At 45.9% G+C, this 23,375-nt stretch overlaps 1 protein-coding gene across 2 annotated transcripts in view; it reads left to right on the forward strand.

Moving 5' to 3' along the window:
* The window catches only part of FER1L6 (fer-1 like family member 6), a 195,585-nt gene that overhangs the window by 58,946 nt on the left and 113,264 nt on the right, over positions 1-23,375 (forward strand). For both annotated transcript variants that reach the window (XM_002710764.5, XM_070075467.1), the window contains 8 exons: positions 3,751-3,813; positions 7,123-7,201; positions 8,427-8,583; positions 9,135-9,321; positions 10,196-10,388; positions 11,728-12,080; positions 18,491-18,599; positions 22,685-22,868. In XM_002710764.5, the coding sequence (XP_002710810.3) occupies positions 3,751-3,813; positions 7,123-7,201; positions 8,427-8,583; positions 9,135-9,321; positions 10,196-10,388; positions 11,728-12,080; positions 18,491-18,599; positions 22,685-22,868 (1,325 nt within the window). The remainder of the gene's footprint in view (positions 1-3,750; positions 3,814-7,122; positions 7,202-8,426; positions 8,584-9,134; positions 9,322-10,195; positions 10,389-11,727; positions 12,081-18,490; positions 18,600-22,684; positions 22,869-23,375) is intronic.

A 23,375-nucleotide genomic window follows, 5' to 3' on the forward strand; every position in this document is an offset into this window, starting at 1 on the left:
AGAGGTAAAGAATTCTTCCTGGTTTTAAAGCCATCACTATGTTTCCAATAGATTCATTTTCTTATTACAAGCTTATTGTTATCCATTACTTGTAAAAGCTGGATTTATAACCAATAAACATATTGATTGGTTAGTGAGAAGGTAGACTTTTTTTTCATGGCAGAGGCATTGGAAATTTAATCAGTGATTTTGAAAGAGGCATGCTGCACTGGAAAGTAGAACAGTTGTATTTTTCTGAGCCATGGAGAGGTGATAAAGGAAAAATTCAAGGAGAAAAACTTCTAAATATTGCATACAAATATTTTAAAAATACACATACTGGGGGTGTATGGGTAGAGTGGGTAAAGCCACTGCCTGTGAAGCTGGCATCCCATGTGGGCGCCGGTTCTAGTCCCAGCTGCTTCACTTCCAATCCAGCTCCCTGCTAATGGCCTGGGAAAGCAGCACAGGATGGCCCAAGTGCTTGGGCTCCTGACACCCACATGGGAGACCCAGATGAAGATCCTGGCTCCTGGTTCCTGTCTTCAGCCTGGCCCAACACTGGCTGTTGCGGCTATCTGGGGTGTGAACCAGCAGATTGATGATTCATATTCTCTCTCTCTCTCTCTCTCTCTCTGCGTGTGTGTGTGTGTTTCTCCCTCTTTCTCTCTATAACTCTGACTTTCAAATAAATAAATAAATCTTTACAAAATAAATACAATAAAAATATTACATGGTAAAAAAAATACCAGAGTATACGCTGATATATAGCTAAAAAAATTGTCTTCTCTCTGAATTTCCATCCCTATTACCCAAGACTCCATCCCTGAAGGCATCTGTTGTTTCCAGGCCTTTGCGTGTCTTCCAGAGATATGCACATGAGTACCAGTGAACACTGTACCTGGCAGCAGCGTTCTGCACTGTTCTAGACCCTGTTCTTCCACACAAACTAGTGAGAAGATGAATCCGTGTCAGCAGCCGTAGTTCAAACTCAACTTCCTCTCAAGGTTGAAGAGTTTCCACTGCCTTGTTGCACCATAATTTGCTAAACCAGTCAGTTTCTCATTGGTGGACACTGAATGTTGTCTGCCTTTTGCTACTACTTATAATAATATTAATATGGTATAACTGGAGTACAGGGTGTGTGCATTTAAAATTTTGATATCAACAAATTGCTTTCCAAATAGGCACCAAATAAATTATCCTCCTGCTAACCATGCACAGGAGAGCTTGTTTCCCTATAGACACTTCGACCCCATGAATTATCAAGAAATGCAATAAACTGTTAATTATTATCCTAATGGAGTGGTAATTGAAAAAGAAGGCAGGGAGAGCATGGATAATGAAATTAACAGAAAATGCCCAAATCCCTTTTGAGCTGTTAATTCCCTTTCTCTTTATCATGCCTGCCTAGGAGCCTTTAAAATGCCAGTAGTTTTTCCATTCTGGCTCCACTCCTCACCCCAAAACATCTTTGGGAATGGGGATGATGTGCATGAAAATGCTGCAAAGCCCCCCAGATTTGTCAGTTATTATAATTACACATGCAAGCCCTGGTTCTAAATGACATTCAATTGGGCCCACGTGCAATCAATGCATGATCAAGTAAAAGCATACAAGTTAAACTAAGCCTATTTGGCACAGTTTTTGCCCCAAATGGTTAAGTCCAAAGGTCACCAGATGTGTGGAAGGAACCAGCTGGCAGGGGGGGGAATATTTCCCAGCTAGAAAAGAGTGTGTGGGTGCAGCTGTCTAGGGAGCCTGCCTGAGGTATTGGGTCTGAAACCCAGGAAACCTGGAAGAAGGCAGTGAACACTGGAGCTCACTTATTGGCCCCCCACAGCATCTCACATACTCAGTGTCTTGGGGAATGAAGAATTTCATGTGAGTAGATTTTCCACATCAAGTTGGAACAGCAAACCGCTCAGTAAGTTTGAGCGCATCAGTGTAACATTTCCTGAAAGATCATACACCTTTTCTTACTCAGGAGGAGACACTGAGCGCCGCGGCACGTTTCCTTGACACTTAGGGACCTCCACTTTTGAGAGCTCTTTTCAGAGCACGTCATCACATTGTTGACTTCCACATTTTCAGTTTTCTGTTTTGCTTCACAAGCATGCCGTGGATTGTCAGTTTCTCTTTTCTTTTTTGAGGATTTATTTATTATTTACTTAAGAGGTAGAGATACAGAGAGAGAGAGAGGTCTTCCATCTGTTGGTTCACTTCTCAAATGGCCAAGATGGCTGAGGCTGGGCTGATTTGAAGACAGGAGCCAAGAGCTTCTTCAGGGTCTCCCACGTGGGTGCAGGAGTTCAAGTGCTTGGGCCATCTTCCACTGCTTTCCCAGGTGCACTAGCAAAGAGCTGGATCAGAAGAGGAGCAGCTGGAACATGAACCGGCACCCACAGGGGATGCCTGTGCCATAGGCAGAGGCTTAGCCCACTACGCCATGGGGCCAACCTGGTAGCTTCCCTTTCTTGTTACAGTTATGTCCATCTCTAACATGGCATTCCTCCACTCTGCAGCCAAATCCAGGAGATAGTAGCTTCCCAGTCCTGTCTCCCCCACCCCTGTCAGTCTCCAAAACACACAGCCTGTGACAGACTATCACTCCAGTTTTCTACATCTTTGAATCTGCAGCTTCTCATTCGTGAAAAAGTTGATTGAAAGGTCACATGGTGAAATGTGTAGCACTTCAATCCCTTAGGTGATAACTTCAAGAGAATTAAGGTTTGGTCCTAGGTTCAACAATAACTAGCAGCAATAGGACCCTGGCCAACATCTTTTAAATTCTTTAGTCTTCACTCTTCTTATCTGTAAAATAAGAGGACTGGGCTAGATAATTTCTCCAGCTCTTAAAATTCAATCACTTTCTTAATATTAAAAAACTCCGATGTCCATAATTTCTTATTAGTCTGTCCCTGGTCACTTTTACTAATTCCGCAAGGATGTTTGAAACTGAAAAATCCTGGGAGTCTTAGATTTTTAATCAATTTCACTCTAAATTAAAATCACCCCAAGATATCCATTTTCACTTTTAATGAGAAGCACAAACGTTAAAAGAGCTGACAGTGTCCAGGTTGGCAAGGGCATGGAGAAATGGCTATTTTCATAGGCTTCTGTTGGGAGTGCCAAATGACTTAGCCCTTTTGGAAAGAAATTTCATACTCTGTATTAAAAATTCAAGTGCACATAATCCATGACCCCCAAATTCCATTTCTCATGTACATGTTAGAGGAATACTCACACATATCCTATGCAAGAATGCAGTAGGTGTTGTTTTTCTCATATTTTAAAAACTTGAAGACAACCTAAAAGACTTTCAGTAGAGGGTGGCCATTTGATGTATTGACATCACTGGTGACTACACAGCCGTGGGGTGGAGGAAGCAGATCTGGAAGCCACTCTAGGAAGAGTGTTCTTAGACGCAAGCCTGAGAATATGATGATTCTCCCCCCACCCCCAGCCTTTCTTCCTCCTCCCTCTTCCCTTCCCATTCTTATTTTTTACAGAGACCAATTTTTCAGTTAATTTTTATACTCATAAAATGAACCCTGCACTAAGTAGAGTTCACCAATTAGTATGAAGAAACAAAACCAAACAAACTAGAAAAAAAAATTGTTCCTTGACAGTCAGGGCAAAGGCTGTTCAAAATCATGTTCCCAAATCTGTTCAAATTAAATGCATGAAGTTGTATTGCTTAAACAAAATAAAATTTAAAAAAAAAGCAAGCCTGTAGCTGATGGGTGGAATGCACTTCCTGTTTTACAGTACTTTGTATTCGACTTCGTTGGGCCCCAGGTGCATCTCTTTGACAAGATCATCAAAATCTCAGTAAGTAAATCACTGCTGCTGGGAGGGATCCCAGGCCTTGGGAATGCCCTAGGACAGTTTTCCTAAGCTTAGGAATGATTAGGAGCTGGAGGGCGAGAGTGGGTTGGGGAGGTTGCAACCAACAGGAAGAACTTGAAATCCTCAGTCCGGAGGAGTCTGGGAAGGAAAACTAATTCCAGTACATCTCTGTTTCTTAGGGGCAAGCTACAAGGTACACTAAGGCTACTGTGACTTGGATTGCTTAGCCCGCTCATGTGGGGATGGGAGACAAGCCTCAGATGATGTCCTAATGAATTGCCATTTTTGGTGGTTTCCTTCTTTCTGTCAAGCAAATGTTACTGTTTCTCTCTCCTGCATGATATGTACCTAATGACAATCATCATACACCCTTTTCCATCCTAGTTGAAAATAGAGAAATGGAAACAGGAATCAGGAAGGCACTAAATAAATGCGTGTTAATGGTAATGTTGGATCAGAGTGTGAACTAGAGCATTTGGCTGTAGGGATTCTTAAAAATTGTCTCTGAGTGTAGACCCAGGGCCTACCTTTGGGGAGTTGGGTCTGCTACGTAGACCCAACCCAGCCCTTCTGGGGCAATTGCTGTCTCCACAGATTAAGCCTGAAGGTGGAGACAGAGTGAGTTACCTGGTGTCGTCAGGTGCCTTATCCATGTTTGTTCACCACATGGAGGGCAGGAATTGGCGGGGGAGAGCTCATGTTGGGGCCATACTGGTCCAAATAGGAGAGAAGCAGGCCACATGCAGTCACTGCCAACCTCACAGCTTTTAGTAAAGGGACAGAGAGCAGTGGGTGACAGGTGGGCCGTTTCTCTTAGCCATCTGAGAGGTGGCTCTTCTCCCTGGAGACGGGCGGGAGAGTGTGTGTGTGTGTGAGGCTGATGGAGTAAATGCTCTCTTCCGGATTTGAGAGGACAGAACCCCGGCTCTGTGTCAGCATAAGATGTGTGGGGAATGAGGGAGTACTTCCCTCAACAGTCACAGTTCTAACCAAACAACACAACTCATCTTGGAGATTTCCTTCCCCGTCTTTCTCTTCCTTGCCTGTGTTTGTCACCACTCACTATAATATGTGTGCATATATAATATGCCCCCCTTAGCCACGGCTGGCTGTCCGCAGAGTCCTGCCTCGTGGCCTAGGTCACGGTGAAATGATCCTCTGCTTGCCAGGAGCACTTGAAGAATGTGACTCTGGAGGAATGAGAAGTCATCAAGAGCCAATCATTCCTAATGTTAGAGTTTCAGGCATGATGACAAGTGGTGCAGAAGGTATTTTGGGACTTGGGATGTTGCCCAGGACTTATCCCAAGGCTCAGGCGACCACCTGTTTGTGCAATCAGCTCTCTAACAGGCTCCTAAGGGACTATCCACTTCGTGGTTGAACAGTTAGTTTCTCAGTTTTTAAATACTGTTTCAGAAGAGGGTCATGCCTGCGGGTTATGGGGATTGTTGGACCAAGGATCAAAGCTGGTGTTGCCCGTCTCTGGTCCTCTAGCTTGGAAGAAAATACCATGGAGTCCCTAAATGACTCTTACAGAGACAACAGATTTCAAAGGAAATCTCTCCTTGTGAGGGAAATGTTCAATACCACATTTCTGCTAGTTCCTAAACTAAAAATCAGTGTGTCCAGGATAAATTCAGTGTGAGAGAAGGCGGGAGAGAGTGTTGTCAACAGACTCGATTAGAACAGCCAGGTGGTCACACAGCTTGCTGGTGCCAAAGGCCATCTTCCCTTAACAGAGGCCCAAGGCATCCAGGACCCCACAGGCTGCTGTGAGACGTCCCAGAGTCCTGATACTCTAATACTGGACCACACCGGGGTGGCCAGTGGCTCGAGTGCTGGGTGGCTGACTTGTGAGGCCTCCTGTGTGATTGAAAGCTATTTTGGGGGCTCCTGCACTTCATCTGGGCCACAGGGACCCTCACCCTGAATGAGAGCTTGAGACAGACTTCTGCTCTTTCCGGGGCCTTTGGGAAGCCACACAAGCAGCAGCAAGCACGGCAGCTTTGGGATGAGCGTTATGTGTATGGCCTTAAATAACCCCTCTACTCAAGCCAGACTGTCCTTACTTCCCCTCAGTTCTCTAACACCCGTGGAAAATTTGGGCGAGGGAGAGGCAGTGGCAAGAGGAATGGGAAGGGCTGTCATTTCTTGAGGTCAGTGGAATTTATCGTTTCTCAGTGCCTCTGCCAAGAGCAGCTGCTTAGAAGCTGCAGACTTATTCCTGTTCATTCATCACTCAATAATTAATTCACTGAATGTTTATTGAACATCTATTATGAACCAGGCCATGCGGTGGGTGGAAGGCGGTAGGAAACTGTCCTTGATTCAAGGATTCAGAGCATCCTGTAGTCAAGAGGAAGTTCAGAGGCCATTTGGTCTCGCTTCCAACCAGTGTGGAGTCTTCCTTTACCCTCATTACAACAAGGTCTCCTGGTGCCTGGCTTGATGGTTTCTAGTAATGGGGAGGTCAGTATCGTCCTTACATTGGGCTGACAGCTCTCACCTTGTCACCTGGGAGCATGCAGGGCGGCTGCGCCTCCGCTGGGTGCTCACCTTTCCAGGTTTGGAAGACACTTGATTGACCATTTCCCTTTCTCCACACTCCCCAGTCCTCTCGTTTCTGGTCTAGGGGTTGAGCTACTCTGCTTCCGTAGCCGTTTCTCCTACTGCGAGGCTTGTAGGCCAGGCACCAGCTCTGCCTCCTTCCCTTAGGAACTCTTCAACTTGAAAGCATAAACACTGATGTGTGCTGCCATCCCCAAGCCAGACTCTCTCATGACTTCGGCCAGACCAAATATGGAGGGCGACAACTTCCTCGTTATGACTGTTACGCATGTCCAGCACATCTCCAGGCAGCACGTGATGAGATTTCTGGGAATGTTGTGAACAAACTGTTGTGGGAGTTTAGGGAAGAAAGGGGACACTTTTAACTGGAGTTGGGGTGGGGATCAGGGAGAGCTGCTTGGAGGAGGTGATGTTTGTTGTAGGCATTGAAAGATGAATGCAGTTTCAACAGGCAGAGGTGGTTCTGAAGGGTAGGCTCACCAGTCAGTGAGAATTGTCAAGGGTCCTTCAATAAAGAATTGATGGAAGCTTACCAGGAGGACGAGGTAGAGGAGACTTCCAGAGGCCTTCACAATCCAGTGACTTGATGGCAAAACTCCCTGGCCTTCATCGTGCTCCACACAAAGGTCATGGCCTCGTGTGTCTTTGATAGGTCATGAACCCATTTCACAGACTTATTCTCAAAGATAAACCAGCTGAACTCACTGCTCCATCTCTCCCCAGGTCTTTCACCACAAGCTGATAGGAAGCGTACTGATTGGCTCTTTCAAAGTAGACCTGGGGACTGTGTACAACCAACCTGGTAAGAAAGCACCACCTCCCCGTCTCTTACTCTTTTTTACCTTCTCATTCAACAACATTGAGTATTGTTCATGCAAACTTGAATGAGACATGGCTCTTGTCCTCGAGAGTTCTGTAATCTAATAATCAAATTGTCTCTCATGTCCACTCTGAGCAGTTTTTTCCCCCACCTTTGTCTTATTTAGTGCTGCGAGATGTTCAGGAAAGGGGGTGAAGTATAGACACTAAGAATATGGAGAATGGAGTCAGATTGCCTGCATTCAAATTCCACTCTGCTGTTGCCTGGCTGTGTAACCTTGGGCTAATGACTGAACTTCTCTGGGCATCTGTTTCCTCATATGTAGAAATGAGGATAAAATAGTACTCCTTCATGGGGTTGGTGGAGGATTTAAAAGGCCAGTAAGTAGATGCACAGTGATTGGTAGCAAGCCCGGCAGTGATAATGACCTGGCATGTTTGTATCAGGGTTTTCAATGAAAATTATCGTCTATAGTTTATAAAAGAGTAAAAACTCAAGGAAGCTAGGTGAGTTGTCCAAGGTCAAGAACCAATTAGTAACAGAGCCAGTAACAAATCCCTGTGTTTTTCTTTAAAGGATCCTCCCTTTAACAGTGATTCTAATTCAGGGGGCCAGGCAGTGGGCAAGACTGGGTGCAGTGACTTGCATATATTCCACTGTGGGGTCACGGAGTCTGTGGAAACAGGAGGACTCGGGATCCTCACTGAAAGAACAGTAGTTCCTCAATCCTTTGGCATTTGTTGTCAGGTAGAAATGTGAGCCTGTTATTGCCAGGTCTAACAACTTTCTAAGGATAATTCAGAAGTCTGGATTTTAAAAGTGACTGTGAATTTTTTATTCACAAAGTAGGCCAAACAAAAAGATTCATGAGCCACAGTTATGGCCTATGACCATAAGTAATGATACGCAACTTCTATGTGTCATTGATGTACCCCTATCTGGTAAAAATAGGAATCTTGACCAGGTTGATGAGCACTAGATTGAAGGTTCTCCAAATACCCATGGCAGGTTGAGTGAAAAGACAGAGAACTAGATGGGAAGAAAGGTGAGATGGAGGAAAGTTAGAGCAGGAGGCAGCACAAAGTTTGGAAATAACTGAGATGGGCAACAGAGGGAGGAAGGAGGTGGTGCCTTGGGCTATGGGAGAGTGGGGGCAGAGTCAAGAGCCCCACTGTGGAGGACATGAGCTCTCAGAATGCTTTCACAGGTCATCAGTTCTGTGACAAATGGGCACTGCTCACAGACCCTGGCGACATCAGGACTGGTACCAAGGGCTACCTGAAGTGTGACATCAGCGTGACCGGGAAAGGTGACATCTTAAAGACCAACCCGAAAATCTCCGACGCCGAGGAGCAAATAGAAAAGTGAGACAGGGCCAGACAAGAGTTTTGCTGTGTCCCAATGTGATACCTGTCTCTTTGCCCCCCTCTTCCCCTTTCCTTCTGGGTTCAAGTTCCTGGTCGTTCATCTGGGATTCTGCTCTGTCAGAGGCATCACCATGGGCCTTATTGAAAGCATAGCTGTTCTTCTGGAGGTCAGCTGCTAGGCAGAGGACAATCTGTCTTCTTTTAACAACCTGTTGTAGATCAGCTATTTCTGAGCTTATCCAATTTATCTGAACTTAGCTAAGTTTTCTTTGAGGGAGTTATACTTCCAACCACTGTTTTGTGATGTCAGAATGCTTAAATGAACCTCTTTTAGGGTGTAGAGTGGGAGACAGTGTTTATCCCATAGATCTAGGCCCTGAATCAGTTTGCATTCACTCTAGTCATACCCTTTGCTGTCATTTACAATTGAAAGAAAACTCATTTGAATGATCAATCCTAGTCTTTCTCGTGTATCCTGATGCTTCTTCTTGCTTTGGAATTGATTCTATCTTTTCTCCCTTTTATTCTGACTTTTCTTCCCCACCCAGGAATCTTTTGATCCCTCAAGGATTTCCATCAGAGAGACCCTGGGCCAGATTCTATGTGAGACTCTACAAAGCAGAAGGCTTGCCCAAAATGAACTCCAGCATCATGGCGAATGTCACCAAAGCTTTTGTGGGTGACAGCAAAGACCTCGTGGATCCGTATGTGGAGGTGTCCTTTGCTGGGCAGACGGTGAGGAGCCATTGTCACTAACACTGGCAGGGTTGGTCCAGAGCCCCACTCGTGTGTCCAGAGCATTTCTAGTAAAATAAAAAGAAATTAAAATAAAAATTTGAAAGTGACTTGAAAGCTAAAGGATGTCACTGAAGGCAATGAGTCTTGAGGCAGGGAAGTAGAGAAGGGTCACGTACTCACTCCTCATTGGAGATGATGGATAGGAGCTTTGAGTGTGTCACAGTTAGGGAACTTTTTCTCCTCTGGGTTGTTACTCAGTCCCCAGGTCCTATACAATTACCACCCCTCCTGATCTGTTCAACCATCTACCTAGGAAGTCCTTACCCAACTACTAAAGTCTGTGCATCTCTCTTCCTGATCAAGTGCCATGGAAGTGCCAGGGCTGGGGGACATAGTCAGAGCTGAAATCTGGTCAGCTGAACCTTGAAGTCTCATCTGACACACATTTGTCTCTGCTTTTAAAACATATATCTACCACTTGGCATTGGGATGCCTGGCCATCCCATCAATTTATGAGGAGGAGATTGAGGTCTAGATTGCAGAAGTGATTCCATAGGGCCATGCTTGTATAACACAGGAGCTCAGGGGCTGAAACTGGAGCAACTCTAATTCTTATCACTGGTGCTAGTTTCACCTCAATCCCATCAGCTGATTAGAACTTCCCGAGGGGAAGGGGATGACTGTCTGTGTCCTCAATCCCTGGTGTGGTGTCTAGCACAGAGTAGGTCATCAGTAATGATTGTTGGGTGCCACCGATTTGCACGGTGTTGGGGGCAGAGGGAGTAGGGGCAGTGTTTTATTTTGGGAATTTTATATTTCCAGCTGGTTTAAAGACTCTTCTTTCCTCACATCCTCCTTGTTATGTTTTTAGGGGCGAACCACTGTGCAAAAGAACTGTGCTGATCCTGTGTGGCACGAACAGGTGGTCTTCAAGGAAATGTTTCCTCCCTTATGTCGGAGAGTGAAAATACAGGTGTGGGACGAGGGCAGCATGAATGATGTGGCACTAGCAACCCATTTCATTGACCTGAAGAAAATTTCCAATGAACAGGATGGAGATAAAGGTAGAGTTTCCCGCCTTTTGCTTTGGAGCCTTTACCTTGATAGGGCTAGAGCAAGCAATATGTTTGGCACCTTCCCTGCTGCTCTGTGGTTCGTGTTTTGGTTGGGTCACAGCTGTGGATGGATATGGGCTCTGGGAGGTTTAGTACCGGTCCCAGGTCTTCCTTGGACATCACTGTGTGTCCAGTTTGGATTAGATCAGAGCTCAGCAAACTAAGATCTATAGACCAAATCTGCTGTGTCATCTTGTATGACCATAGGCCATGAGTGTTTTTTTTTTTTTTACATGTTTAAGTGATCCTCTTACCCCAGATTGCATCCCTGACCCACTGGTGGGAGTGTGAAGACAGGAAAATGGCAAGGAGGTGTGGCTGAGTGAGGCAGTGAGCAAATGGAGGCTCAGCTAACTCAGGGTGGAGGGAGGCCAGGGAAAAGAACAACCCATAAAGATAGGCTTTGATGGGCAAAATCCAACTTAGTAGGAGATAATTCTCTAAATAGCCCAACAACCCATTCCTCTTTTAAATCTCTAGGCAGTCTTTCTCTGTACTTCACAGTTGTGCTAATTGACACACACACACACATAAACATATATATACGTATATGCACAAACACAAATATACACTCAGCCTGTGCATCTGATTTCTCAACTAGACAAAGACGTTTTGGGGTAGGTGCGTGATGGAACAGTTAAGATGTCCACATCCCACATCACAGTGCCTGGGTTCAGATTCTCTATGCACTTCTGATCCAGCTTCCTGCTGATATACACACCCTGTGGAGGGGCAGGTGGTGGCTCAAGTGCGTGGATCCCTGCCACCCATGTGAGAGCCTGGGATTGAGTTCTGGGCTCCTGACTTCAGCCTGGCCCAACATGAAGGGGCATGTCTCTTTGTCTGCCTGCCTAACTCCTCTCCATGCTATTCTTTGTTCTTGCAACACAAAGCATATTTCCTTCACAGTGTTATAAGTATTTATTTGTCTAGTATTTGTTTTGGGTTTCTTCTCCAGTGGGTTGTATGCTCATCATCTAGCATACAGCCTGGTTCTTGTTAGGATTCAGTAAACATTTGATGAGTGAATAACTAGAAAAGGATATACATTGGCATTTGTTGCATTATTATAACTGTGGACAAGTGTAAATACATATGGAGAACATACTAGGGTGAAATAAAGCACAATGGCAATTGTGGCTGTCTTCCGGTAATGGGATAGCCTATAAATGTTTTCATTTGTCTTTTCTGCACATTCTATAATCTTAAAGGAATGCAATTTTCATAACAAAAAAGCCATAATGAGCTTGAAAATCAAACCATGTAATTCAACTTGGGGTCTTCCTAGGCTTTCTACCCACCTTTGGACCTGCCTGGATTAACCTGTACGGATCACCCCGGAACCACAGTCTCATGGATGACTACCAGGAGTTGAACGAAGGCTTTGGGGAGGGTGTGTCATTCAGGGGCAGAATCCTGGTAGAAATTGCTGTGGAAATCCTCTCGGGAGGGGCACAAGAGTCCAAGTTTTCCAAGGCCCTGAAGGAACTGAAGCTGTCTTCCAAGGACAAAGACTCTAAGTCTTCCAAAGGCTCAAGTAAGGACAAGGCTGACAAAACCGAAGATGGAAAACCCCAGCAGGCTTCGGATAAAACCAACTCCACCGAGGTGGAGGTGGAACCTTTTGATGTCTCCCCAGAGGTAGGTGTGAGCGCTGCTCCCCGGCACCTCACTGTGAAGTGAGCCCAGGACAGAGACAGCACCTGCCCTAGTCTCCTGAAGATGTTTGCCTATGCGTGTTTAATTCCCCTTGCAAGATTTGTACCCTGTGTTCTGGGGCTGATCTCTGTCTCTACTTGCATACACCACAGCCATCTGCTCATGATGAATTTCTTCGGAGCCCCCCCCCCCAACATGGATTCCCATGGAAACCCAAGGAGAGAGAAATAAAAGAGCTCCGAGAGAGTTGGCGGGGGTGGGTGGTGGGGTGACTGACTAAACTAAATCTGTGGACTAATTCTGTTTAGCAGTGTTAGCTGAGGGTGTGGTCTGGATTCAGATCACGTAGGAGGAGGGATATAGAGGAGGAAGGGTAAGCTACAATCTGGGATTTGAGAAATTGAGAAACCTATTTCGCTGCTCCAGACCTGTGGGAAAATCACAACTCCAGGCAGTGTTTATCCTAGCTTTTTACTCATCATCAAGCATATTGGTATTTTGCAGCTCAGTTTTATATTATGGGAAATAGATATGAGGCTCCAAGATGAGTATAGAATGTGAATATCATTTAATTTAGCCATGTTTTTTTTGTGTGTGTGTGTGTGGTTAAACAAATGAAAGAGGTTCATGTCTTGTCAGTTGCAGAGCTGGGTGAATTCCAGCTCTCAGCTTGGCTAATTCTGTTTCTGGGTGTGTTTTTCAGGGCAACAGGTAGGGAGGTAATGGCCATTCTCCCAGCACTGTCCATTCCCAGGGAATACAAGACCAAAAGGATTGGAAGAGTCACTTATTTATTTCTGGGACCTAATGAATCTAAAAAGGGGAGAGATTGGAGTACAGGGTTGGAGTTCTTGAGGTTGGTTGTATTCATGGCTCTGATGCCAATACCTCAATATGTTTCGGTTTTCTAATCAGCAAAATGAGGTGGTCATAGTCACTCTGTCTTAGGCACCTACCAGAAGCTAGGGACTGCATCCAAAGCAGTTGACAGAGGTCTTGCGCATGCATGCTAGGCAGGTGATGTATTTGTTGGTGATGTTGTCAATGTCACTGTGGTTTGCTCCCACCACCAGGGTGCAAGTAGTCAGAGATTTTCACCCTGTTGTTTATGACTGGATATTTTGGGGGCCTCCCCAACTCTCCCCTCTGAACTCACATACTGAGAAATACTCTCTGGAATTATGTGCTGGTTGGAATTGGCATTGTGTTTATGATAGTGTGTGTGTGTGTGTGTGTGTGTGTGTGTGTCTGTGTGTGTGTGAAAGAGAGAGAGAGAGGGAGAAAGAAAGAGAGAGGGAGAGGGAGAGGGAGAATTTTCATCAGAATATACGCCAGTATAGAAACCTGACTTTGGATTTAACCAGAAATTTTGGGTACTTTAGCATCCGCTGAGGCTGATATCCCCTTTATCTGTCCTGTGATAGTCTTTCTTTCTTGGGTTGTAGCTGGTTATTCTTTTCTAAAGCAGGATTGCCAAGTCAAAGGGGGCTAGGTAAAGATTTTCTTAACCCAAGTCAGTATCTTTGAAATCTTTGGCTGAGGGCACCTGAAGAAGTAAGTTGAGCAGGCCGGCGCCATGGCTCAATAGGCTAATCCTCCACCTTGCGGCGCCGGCACACCGGGTTCTAGTCCCGGTTGGGGCGCCGGATTCTGTCCCGGTTGCCCCTCTTCCAGGCCAGCTCTCTGCTATGGCCAGGGAGTGCAGTGGAGGATGGCCCAGGTGCTTGGGCCCTGCACCCCATGGGAGACCAGGAAAAGCACCTGGCTCCTGGCTCCTGCCAGGATCAGCGCGGTGCGCCGGCTGCAGCGGCGGCCATTGGAGGGTGAACCAACGGCAAAAGGAAGACCTTTCTCTCTCTGTCTCTCTCTCTCACTGTCCACTCTGCCTGTCAAAAAAAAAAAAAAATAAAAAAATAAAAAAAATAAAAAATAGAAGTAAGTTGAGCAGAAAGCAAACTCCTTAGCTTACTCCTTTGGTTACTTACATGGAACAGAAGATGCATTTATCTGAGGGCCAGGGGCCATCTTGGAAGTGGTATAGAAGGTGGTAGGAAAGGGGGAAATTCAAGCACCATTCAAACTCTTACTTCTCCTCCCTCCTGTCTACCTTGACTTCTTGTTTGTGGCCAACTTCCTGTTGGACTTATTAATTACCTAATGCTGCATAAGAAGTGACCCTAAAACCTAGCAGTTTGAAACTGCATAATTAGTTTTTGTGTAAGTAGGAACTTGGTGTTTCTGGCTAGGGAATCTCTCTTGAAGTTTCAAGGTGGTGGAAGGGGCTGTTGACTCATCTGAGAGCTTGGCTGGGGCTGGAGAGTTCGCTCTCCAGGATGGCTCTCTCACATGGCAGGCCTTGGCTCCTTGGTGGCCATGGACAGAGGCTTCAGTTTCTTACTATGTGGATCCTTCCATAGGTTGCTTGAGTATCCTCATGGCATGTAGTTGGCTTCCCCCAAACCGGGTGATTTAAGAGGGAAAAAGGCTGAAACTGTCTTTCATAACCTAGCTATGGAAGCCACACACTGACACATCTGACACATCTGCTGTGTTTTGCCTGTGAGAAATGAACCAGTTAGCCCAGCACATATACAAAGGGAGAAGAATTGGGCAGGGCTTCTACTTTGCCCACCACCTAAATAGCTCAGAGCTTGCCCTCACCAACATGGAGATGGCCTTTCTTGCCACATCATCTTTCTCAGCTCCCCGGGGTCCTCATGCTCCACTGTCTCCAGCATCAACCACGTTCTTACCGCACACGGGGACAATCAAGAGACCCCATGATACCAGTTTTCCCAACTCACCTCCCTCAGCACCATCAAAGCTTACCTCCCCTATGCCAAACTTTCCCAGAAAATAACCAATCTAAAAAGTGTGCTCATTAAAGAAATTCTATGAACACTCATCAGTATCTTCTTATTTAAATATTATCCTCAACATTGGTAATAATAAAAATGGAACCTAACTCCATAGAGTTTATGGTATAGAAAAGGAGGTAAGACACATACAATAAATAGGGAGTAGCAAGTGAAAAGTGCATTATGGAGGTACAGATGAAGCGCCACTATTTCATGTAGTGAATGAAGAGTGGCAACTGAAACTCTGGGGCTCCAAGTAAGACAGCTGGATTTAAATTGTGGCAGTGGGGTGCAGTGGTGAGTGTCTAGCTTCTGGAGAAATCCTGTATCCACTTCAATCTTGGAGCAAGTGACACTACCTCCTTAGGATTATTTCCAACAACAATACCTACTCAATAATTCTTACTGAGGATTTAATGGATTTATATGTACAAAGTGCTCAGGATAGAATCTGAGAGCTCAATAAATATATTTCAGAATAAATAAATAAATAAATTTCAGAATCTGAAAGCTCAATAAATAATAGTCATATTTAGTAACTTTGGATGAATATCTTAATCTTTCACTGGACTGCAGTGTCCTCATCTGTAGGTGGGTATATTAAAAACCCCTCCCTTCTAATGGAGGTTTAAGAAATGTTACATAAGATAACATACAGGTAAAACTATTTTTAAAATGATTTTCTATGTATTTGAGAGTCAGGCATATAACAGAGAGAGAGAGAGAGAGAGAGAGAGAGAGTGGGAGAGAGAGAGAGAGAGACTGGTGCTGTGGTGTAGCAGATAAAACCGCTACCTGCAGTGCTTGCATCCCAAATAGACGCTGGTTCGAGATCCAGGTGCTCCACTTCTGATCCAGCTCTCTGCTATGGTCTGGGAAAGCACTAGAAGACGGTACAAGTCCTTGAGCCCCTGCACCCACGTGGGAGACCTGGAAGAAGCTCCTGGCTCCTGGCCCAGCTCTAGCCATTGCAGTCAACTGGGAGTGAACCAGCAGATGGAAGACCTCTCTCCCTCTCTCTCTCTGCCTCTCCTCTCTCTGTGTAACTCTGACTTTCAAATAAATAAATAAATAAATCTTTTAAGAAAGAGAGAGAGAGAGATCTCCTATTCACTGGTTCATTCCTCAAATGCCTACAATGGCTGGGGCTGCAGCCAAGAGCCACAAGTACAATCTGGGTCTTCCAGTAGATGACCCTCAGTTACTTGAGCCATCACTGCTGCCTCCCAAGGTCTACATTGTGTTGTTGTTGTTGGTGGTGGTGGTTGGATGGGAGAGGGGAGCTGAGTCAGGAGCCAGAGCTAGGAATCAAACCCAGGCACTCCAGCTTAGAACATGGTTGTCTTAACCGTGAGGGTAAAATTTTAATACCACCTGTGGCACATAAGAAGAGTTCAGCAAGAATTAGTGATCATCGTTTTCCCAGCTTGGGGATCTAAGCATGCTTCCAGACAGGAGAGGCATTTTGAGTTAGACTTGGAAGAATGGGGCCAGCGCCATGGCTCACTTGGTTAATCCTCCGCCTGGGTGCCAGCATCCCATATGGGCACCAGGTTCTAGTCCTGGTTGCCCCTTTTCCAGGCCAGCTCTCTACTGTGGGCCAGGAGTGCAGTGGAGGATGGCCCAAGTGCTTGGGCCCTGCACCCCATGGGAGACCAGGATAAGTACCTGGCTCCTGGCTTCGGATTGGCCTAACTGCGGCTGTAGCAGCCATTTGTGAGGTGAACCAATGGAAGGAAGACCTTTCTCTTTCTCTCTGTCCTCTCTATCTGTCAAATAAATTAAAAAAAAAAGACTTGGAAAAGTGTGTAGGCTTCAGATATCAATTCTAACCTGCTGAATACCTATCAGGACATGACTGCCATTTAGGAGGTTTACATGTGTAGATGCTCCACATGGGCGATACCATTTCTGTCTCTCTCCTCCCCATAGGCCCAATTGTGATGTTTGTTTCACAGAGAAGGGATATGACACCACAGAGTAGACTTGATTTGCCCAAAGTCAACCAGCCAGGAAGTGTCTGATCTGGGATTTGAAGACAAGGCTGTCTGGCCGTGGATCCTGCCATACCCCTTACAGGTGACATGGCCTCCATTTCCTCCAGGTCTCCTAGTGGTTTTCAACCTCCTCCCAGAGAGTAAACTCAGCCTGAGGAAGGTGAGATAAGAGGCTGGCTTACAGCCAGTGTAGAGGACACCACAGGTGTGTGCTCTGTGACTAAGATCCAGTGCTGAGCCCCAACCCTGTATGAGAATTCTTAGTCAATAGAAATAGTTCCTGGGAAATGCCAACACCACAGGAGACCTTGTGTGGAGGAAGAGGTCTCCTTTCACTTAATGAGGTGGCTTTCCAGCCAGACACAATGCTGGGATCTTCACTGAATGTGTTGTTGATTCCTGGGGCCACAGCTGCTTTCTTGGAATCATTTCATTGCTACTTCTGCAGTTTAATCAATCCAACCACAAAACCAGGAAGCAGAGACTGTATGGTTCTAGTTGACTTGGCCCCTTTTCTCAGTCATGTGAGGCTGTGTCACTGTGACCCAGAGAGAACTGCTCCCTGATGCCTGTTCTGTGTTGATCTTGGTCTTTTGCAAAGAATTGTGTTGTACCTTGTGATGGTGCCTGTCTTGTGAACTGTCATAATCCAGTCTTCCAGACTGTGGGCTTGTTACAAAACAGCCTTGTTGGGGACCACATCTTAAGTCTTGGCTGAGTTTAGCTGTATGACCTGGAAATATTTGTTAAGCTCTTGGACTCTTACTTTATTCAGATGACAAAGGGAGGTTGGGGGGGGGCACTTGTGATTCTGGTACCAATGTATCCTTGCAGATGCAACCAACAGAGCATAAAGTCCACCCTGGATGTATTTGAATGGCTAATGCTTGTGCCTAGAGCCCCCACCCCTTTTGTCTGGTCTTGCCTGTTATTTCAGGAAGCAAAATCTGAGTTGGGTTAGCACTAAAGCATTGGGTTAACACATGCTGGAGTTCCAAGAACACTGCATCTATGAATACTTGAGAAGGTTACTGGACAGCCTCAAGCTTCACTTTCCTCAATTTCATCATCTTTAAAAGGAGAATGATCGAAATCTTGACCTCTTAAGCTCATTAGGAAGAACAAATAACGTAATGTTCATTATCAGTCTGTGTAAGCTGCAAAGTTGGAAAGGTTTCACTTGTGACTCTGAGTGTTTTGAGTTTCTAAAAGCCTGATTCTGGAAGGTCATCCCAAGGCTGTGTTTCCCCAACAGCATCTTAGAAAAACGCACATTTGGAGCTTACTCTTGTAGGATACAAGGGGATTTTATTTTAAGGTGGAATCTCAGAAGGCAGCCTGCATCATTTGTCATAAGTGGCTGAATTTGGGGCTGCAATTTGAAGACCACGACTGATGCATGTCTGATCAGTGCCCTCTCGGGCTGGAGCAGACTCAGAGGCCTGTAAATTATGCGGGAGCGGCTCAACAGCACTAAATCAGCCGCCTGGCAAGAAAAATGGCCGGTTACATCTAGCAATTTTATTCCTTTCTACAGATCGTCCCAGAAAAATATGAAGAGTTTTTACTCTTTGGAGCATTTTTTGAAGCTACCATGATTGACCGGAAGATTGGAGATAAGCCCGTCAGCTTTGAGGTTTCTATTGGTAAGTGCTGATGACCCCGGAGCATGGACTTAGGGCCTAGTTCTTGAATAAATGAACTAGTGCCTTATATGACAGCATTCTGGTGGAAGCATGAACTCAGAAAGAAAGGTACAATTCCTTATTCACCCTAGAGTCACCATATAAGGGACATATTTGTTTCCATATGTTAAAATAGCAAGTAAGGATATAGGTTTATAATCAGGCTGATTGGGTTTGCTATATCTGGCCCTATTACCTTGGGCTCATTTCATTTCCCTGGGTCTCAGTTTCTTAATCTATAAAATGGGAATAATAATAACTCCTCAGAGTTGTTGTGGGGTTATTGAGTTAGTACATATAAGCACCACACATTTAGTGGATGCTATTGTTCTAATGTCCAGCAGTCTTCCTAGGCTGTCGTACAGCTGGAAAAGCCACTCCCAGAAGGAATATTCCATCCGAGAAGGTATTGATTCACATCCAGGCAGTTCTCCTCCTACCTATCAGAATGAACTAGAGACAGACTGCAGTGCTTCCAAGCCAGGCAGCTGGGAGCCTGACAGAGTCCATGTCTGCATGTCCAGAGGCTGGGAGACACCTTCTGGGAGCATATGTCTTCATAGGGAAGGCAAGGGCACCTCAGAGGACTGGCTCCGAGAAGAGAGCTTTGGAGCAGAGAGAGACCTGGGAGCTGGCTTCAGGCCTTTAATGCTGGAGAAAAGGAAGAGGAGGCTCATGGTGTGGGGCTCCCGGATAGGATCAAGGATATGGACAGATGTGAAAAATGGGATGATTGGGGTCTGTCCAAGGAATAAGTTACCAGTAGGCAGAGAAGTCTCTTAGTGGAGCGGGTTCATAGGGAGGCAGTGAGCTCTGCATATGAGGGTGCCTCCAGCTTTGCAGGTCTACTGCAACATCCCACTCCCAGACCCAGTCTCCATCCAGCTCCTCCCATGTTTCCCTGCTGTCTTCTCTGTAACTCATGGAGACATGCCATCCTTTCTCTGTCCCCTTCCTGTCCCACCTCCTTCTTCTTGCATCTCAGACTATGTGGCTCTTCCCTTCAGTCACTTTCCTCCCAGTTGCCTCATTCTCTTTGCTATGAAAACCCAACCCTTGGCCCACCCACCTATCTTCCTTATCAGAGCCCATGCTCTGACTTCCTGATTGTTGTATCACAGTTCAATGGTTTGGCCATAATAGGTGTCCAGAGAAGCTGAATAAGAACACTGTTAACAAACCTGGTGACTGTTGGAAAGAGGACTCAAGCAAGGCCTGCTAACTTAGATCTCTTCCTCTGTCTAGGGTTCCATTGCCTATGCTTCTCTCAGGCCCTAAACTAATGAGGAAGGGAGAAAGGAAGGAGACAATGAGTTGTAATGAGACTGGGGACTCTTGCGGGTGTAGCAACACATCAAGGTCATTAACTCATCAGATATATATCCAGGCCCTGTGTTTGTGCCATGACCAGTAGTGGGAAATAGAGACACAAAAACTGGTAACTTTCTGTTCCAAGACCTTTGCAGACAATGAAGTAAATTATGTGAAAACAAGATGTTAGAGGAGTGATACAATTTTGCATGTGAAACTAGGGTCCTATTTGGGTTATGTTCTCAGGATAAATCCTGCTGGAGTGGGCATTGTGGTGCAGTGGGTTAAGTTGATGCCTGCAGCCCTGGGAAACCATATCAAAGTGATGTTTCATATCCTGGCTGCTCTGCTTCTGATCCTGCTCCCTGCTAACACACCTAGGAAAGTAGTGGAAGGGGACCCAAGTGCTTGGGTTCCTACCATCCATATAGGAGACCTGGATGGAATTCTGGGCTTCTGGCTTCAGCCTGGACCAGCCCTGGGCACTGTGATTTTATTTATTTATTTATTTTATACCCAATAGGGTGGGTGTTATGGTGTAGCAGGTTAAGCTGCCACCTGGGACACCCACACCCACCATACCCTGGGCATATGGGGAGTGATCCAGCTGATGGAATATTCTCTCTCTATGTCTCTTCCTCTCTCTCTCTCAATTGCTTTACCTTTCAAAGTAAACAAATGAATCTTTCTAAAAGGAAAGGAATCCTGCAAAGATGATTGTACAAGCGAGACTTTGGAAGCCTGCTCTTGGGAGAAATGGGTGTCAGAAGCGTGGGACATGTCTTCTAGGGCAGGGAGACTAGCCATAGCCCTTCCCTGTGGGGAGCTCTGCAGTATGAGTGGTGCCAACTTGGGCCCACCTTGAGGCCAGGGGGTGGGACTCTTAGATCCCCACATGAGCAGTGAGTGGCTTCAGACTCAGGCAGGAGGCCTTGGATTCGTCCAGGGAAAGGCAGTCACCATCAGCGGAAGGCAGTTCTCCAGGGGAACTGCACTCATCTCAGCATCTAGGGGTGGGTGCCCCTTCCTGGGAAGGTGGATCTGGGTGAGGCACCAACAGCATCTACTACAGAGATCCAGAGCCTGCTGGGGAGGAGAGGAGGGCTGGGGAAGCAGGAGTCAGGAAGGCCTCCTGAGTAAGGGGCTTGGTGAGCCCAGGCTTTGGATCCCAGAGCTTTCTTGATTTAACCAAGTCCATCAGCTTTCTATGCCTCGCTTTAAGGCTCTTTCCAAAAAGGGTTAAAGTTCGTCTAAAATTTTTTAAGCATTGAAACCAGATTGTAAAATGGAAAGATTAGTGACACCATTATTACTGAAGAGGATATCTTTTTTAAAAATATATTTATTGGGGGGCCGGTGCCATGGCACATGGTTAATCCTCTGCCTGCAGCGCTGGCATCCCATATGGGTGATGGTTCTAGTCCCAGCTGCTCCTCTTCCAATCCAGCTCTCTGCTCTGGCCTGGGAAGGCAGTAGAAGATGGCTCAACTGCTTGGGCCCCCGCACCCACATGGGAGACCAGGAAGAAGCACCTGGCTCCTGGTTTCGGATCAGCATAACTCCGGCTGTTGCAGCCAGTTGGGGAGTGAACCAATGGAAGGAAGACCTTTCTCTCTGTCTCTCCCTCTCACTGTAACTCTACTCTCAAATAAATAAATAATAAAATCTTTGCCTGGTGCCGCGGCTCAATAGGCTAATTCTCTGCCTGCGGAGCTGGCACCCTGGGGTTCTAGTCCCGGTTGGGGTGCCGGATTCTGTCCTGGTTGCTCCTCTTCCAGTCCAGCTCTCTGCTGTGTCCCGGGAAGGCAGTGGAGGATGGCCCAGGTCCTTGGGCCCTGCACCCGCATGGGAGACCAGGAGGAAGCATCTGGCTCCTGGCTTTGGATCGGCACAGCGCACCGGCCACAACACTCCAGCTGTATCAGCCTCTTGGGGGGTGAACAAATGGAAAAAGGAAGACCTTTCTCTCTGTCTCTCTCACTGTCTAACTCTGCCTGTCAAAATAAATAAATCAATAAAATCTTTAAGAAATTTATTTATGGAGTGGCAGGGAGAGGAAGAGGGAGAGACACAGAGAGAAAGCAAGATGTGTTCTCTCTGCTGGCTCACTCTCCACATGTTCACAATAGCCAGAACCAGGCCTGGTTGAAGCCAGGAGCCTGGAACTCCATCCTCGTCTCCCACTTGAGTGACAGAAACCCAAGTAGTCGAGTCATCATCTGCTACCTCCCAGGGTGTGCATTAGCAGGAAACTGGGTCTGAAGCAGAGGTGGGACTTGACCTCAAGTCCCCTAATATGGGATGTGGGTGTTCTAGGTGGCATCTTAACCTGCTGCACCACAACACCCGCCCTCATGATATTTTATTGGGTATAAAAGAGCATGCTACAAAGTAACATCTCTACAAAGATCCTTTAACAATATGTCTATGAAAAGTTTTGTTAGGATATAGACTAAAATGTTAAAAAAAATATGACTGAGTTTTGTTACTGCCAGCAACTCTTCCCTTTTCTGCTTGTGCCTTCTAACTTGTAATTTGTGTAGTTTTGACAGAAGAGGAAATGGATGGGAATTACGTCTCCTTGTCATTGTCTTCTTTGTTTTGACCGTTGCTCTTTCTACCCCGTCCTGAGATCTTATTCCTTGCCTCGGAGGACATGAACTTGGATTCCTTACACCAAGCTGGCTGTTCTACTCACTGACACCTGGTCTCTCCTTTTGCTGCTGTCTCTGCAGGAAATTTCGGAAATGTGATGGATGGAGGGTCCCATCATGGGAGCAAGAAGAAATCAGCTGAGTCAGCGGAAGAAGACAGCCTCCCACTGCTGCACGAGAAGGAAGGGGATGCAGCCCATGAGGCCACCATCCCTGTAGCCTCCACCACCCACCCAGAGAAGCCTCTGGTGACAGAAGGGAACAGGTAGGACACAGCAGGGGAGAACGGCCGAGGTTTCTCATGGATTTTTGTCCAACTTCTGGACTATTTCCATTTTCACCTAGAATCAGAAACATAATTTTTTATTTCAGTTATGGGAGCAAGGTATGGAAAGGGCAATGTGTAGGCACCACATAAATCCTTAGCAACTGACACCTCTCACAGTGACACACTGGGTGAATCACTTAAGGGCAGAGCAGTGATGATGATGATGATGATATCTGAAGGCCTCTTTGTTCTATAACTGAACCATAACAAAGAAGCAAAGTCAGACTTAAAATTCGATTCAAACTCCTCTAACAGTTACCATATTCGTCTGAGTTCTGTGCTATTATGTAAAATCCACTGGGTAAGGTTATTGACTACATCATTTCTGATCTTTTTTTTTTTTTACCACAATCATTTGCAAACTGAAGAAATCAAACCACAGTGGTCAGACACCAGAAAAGACCATTTCAGAAAACAGTAGGGGCATCTACAAGATCTCCGCTA

The sequence above is a fragment of the Oryctolagus cuniculus genome, chromosome 6, assembly GCF_964237555.1.
Source record: "Oryctolagus cuniculus chromosome 6, mOryCun1.1, whole genome shotgun sequence".
In the NCBI taxonomy this organism is placed as follows: domain Eukaryota; kingdom Metazoa; phylum Chordata; class Mammalia; order Lagomorpha; family Leporidae; genus Oryctolagus; species Oryctolagus cuniculus.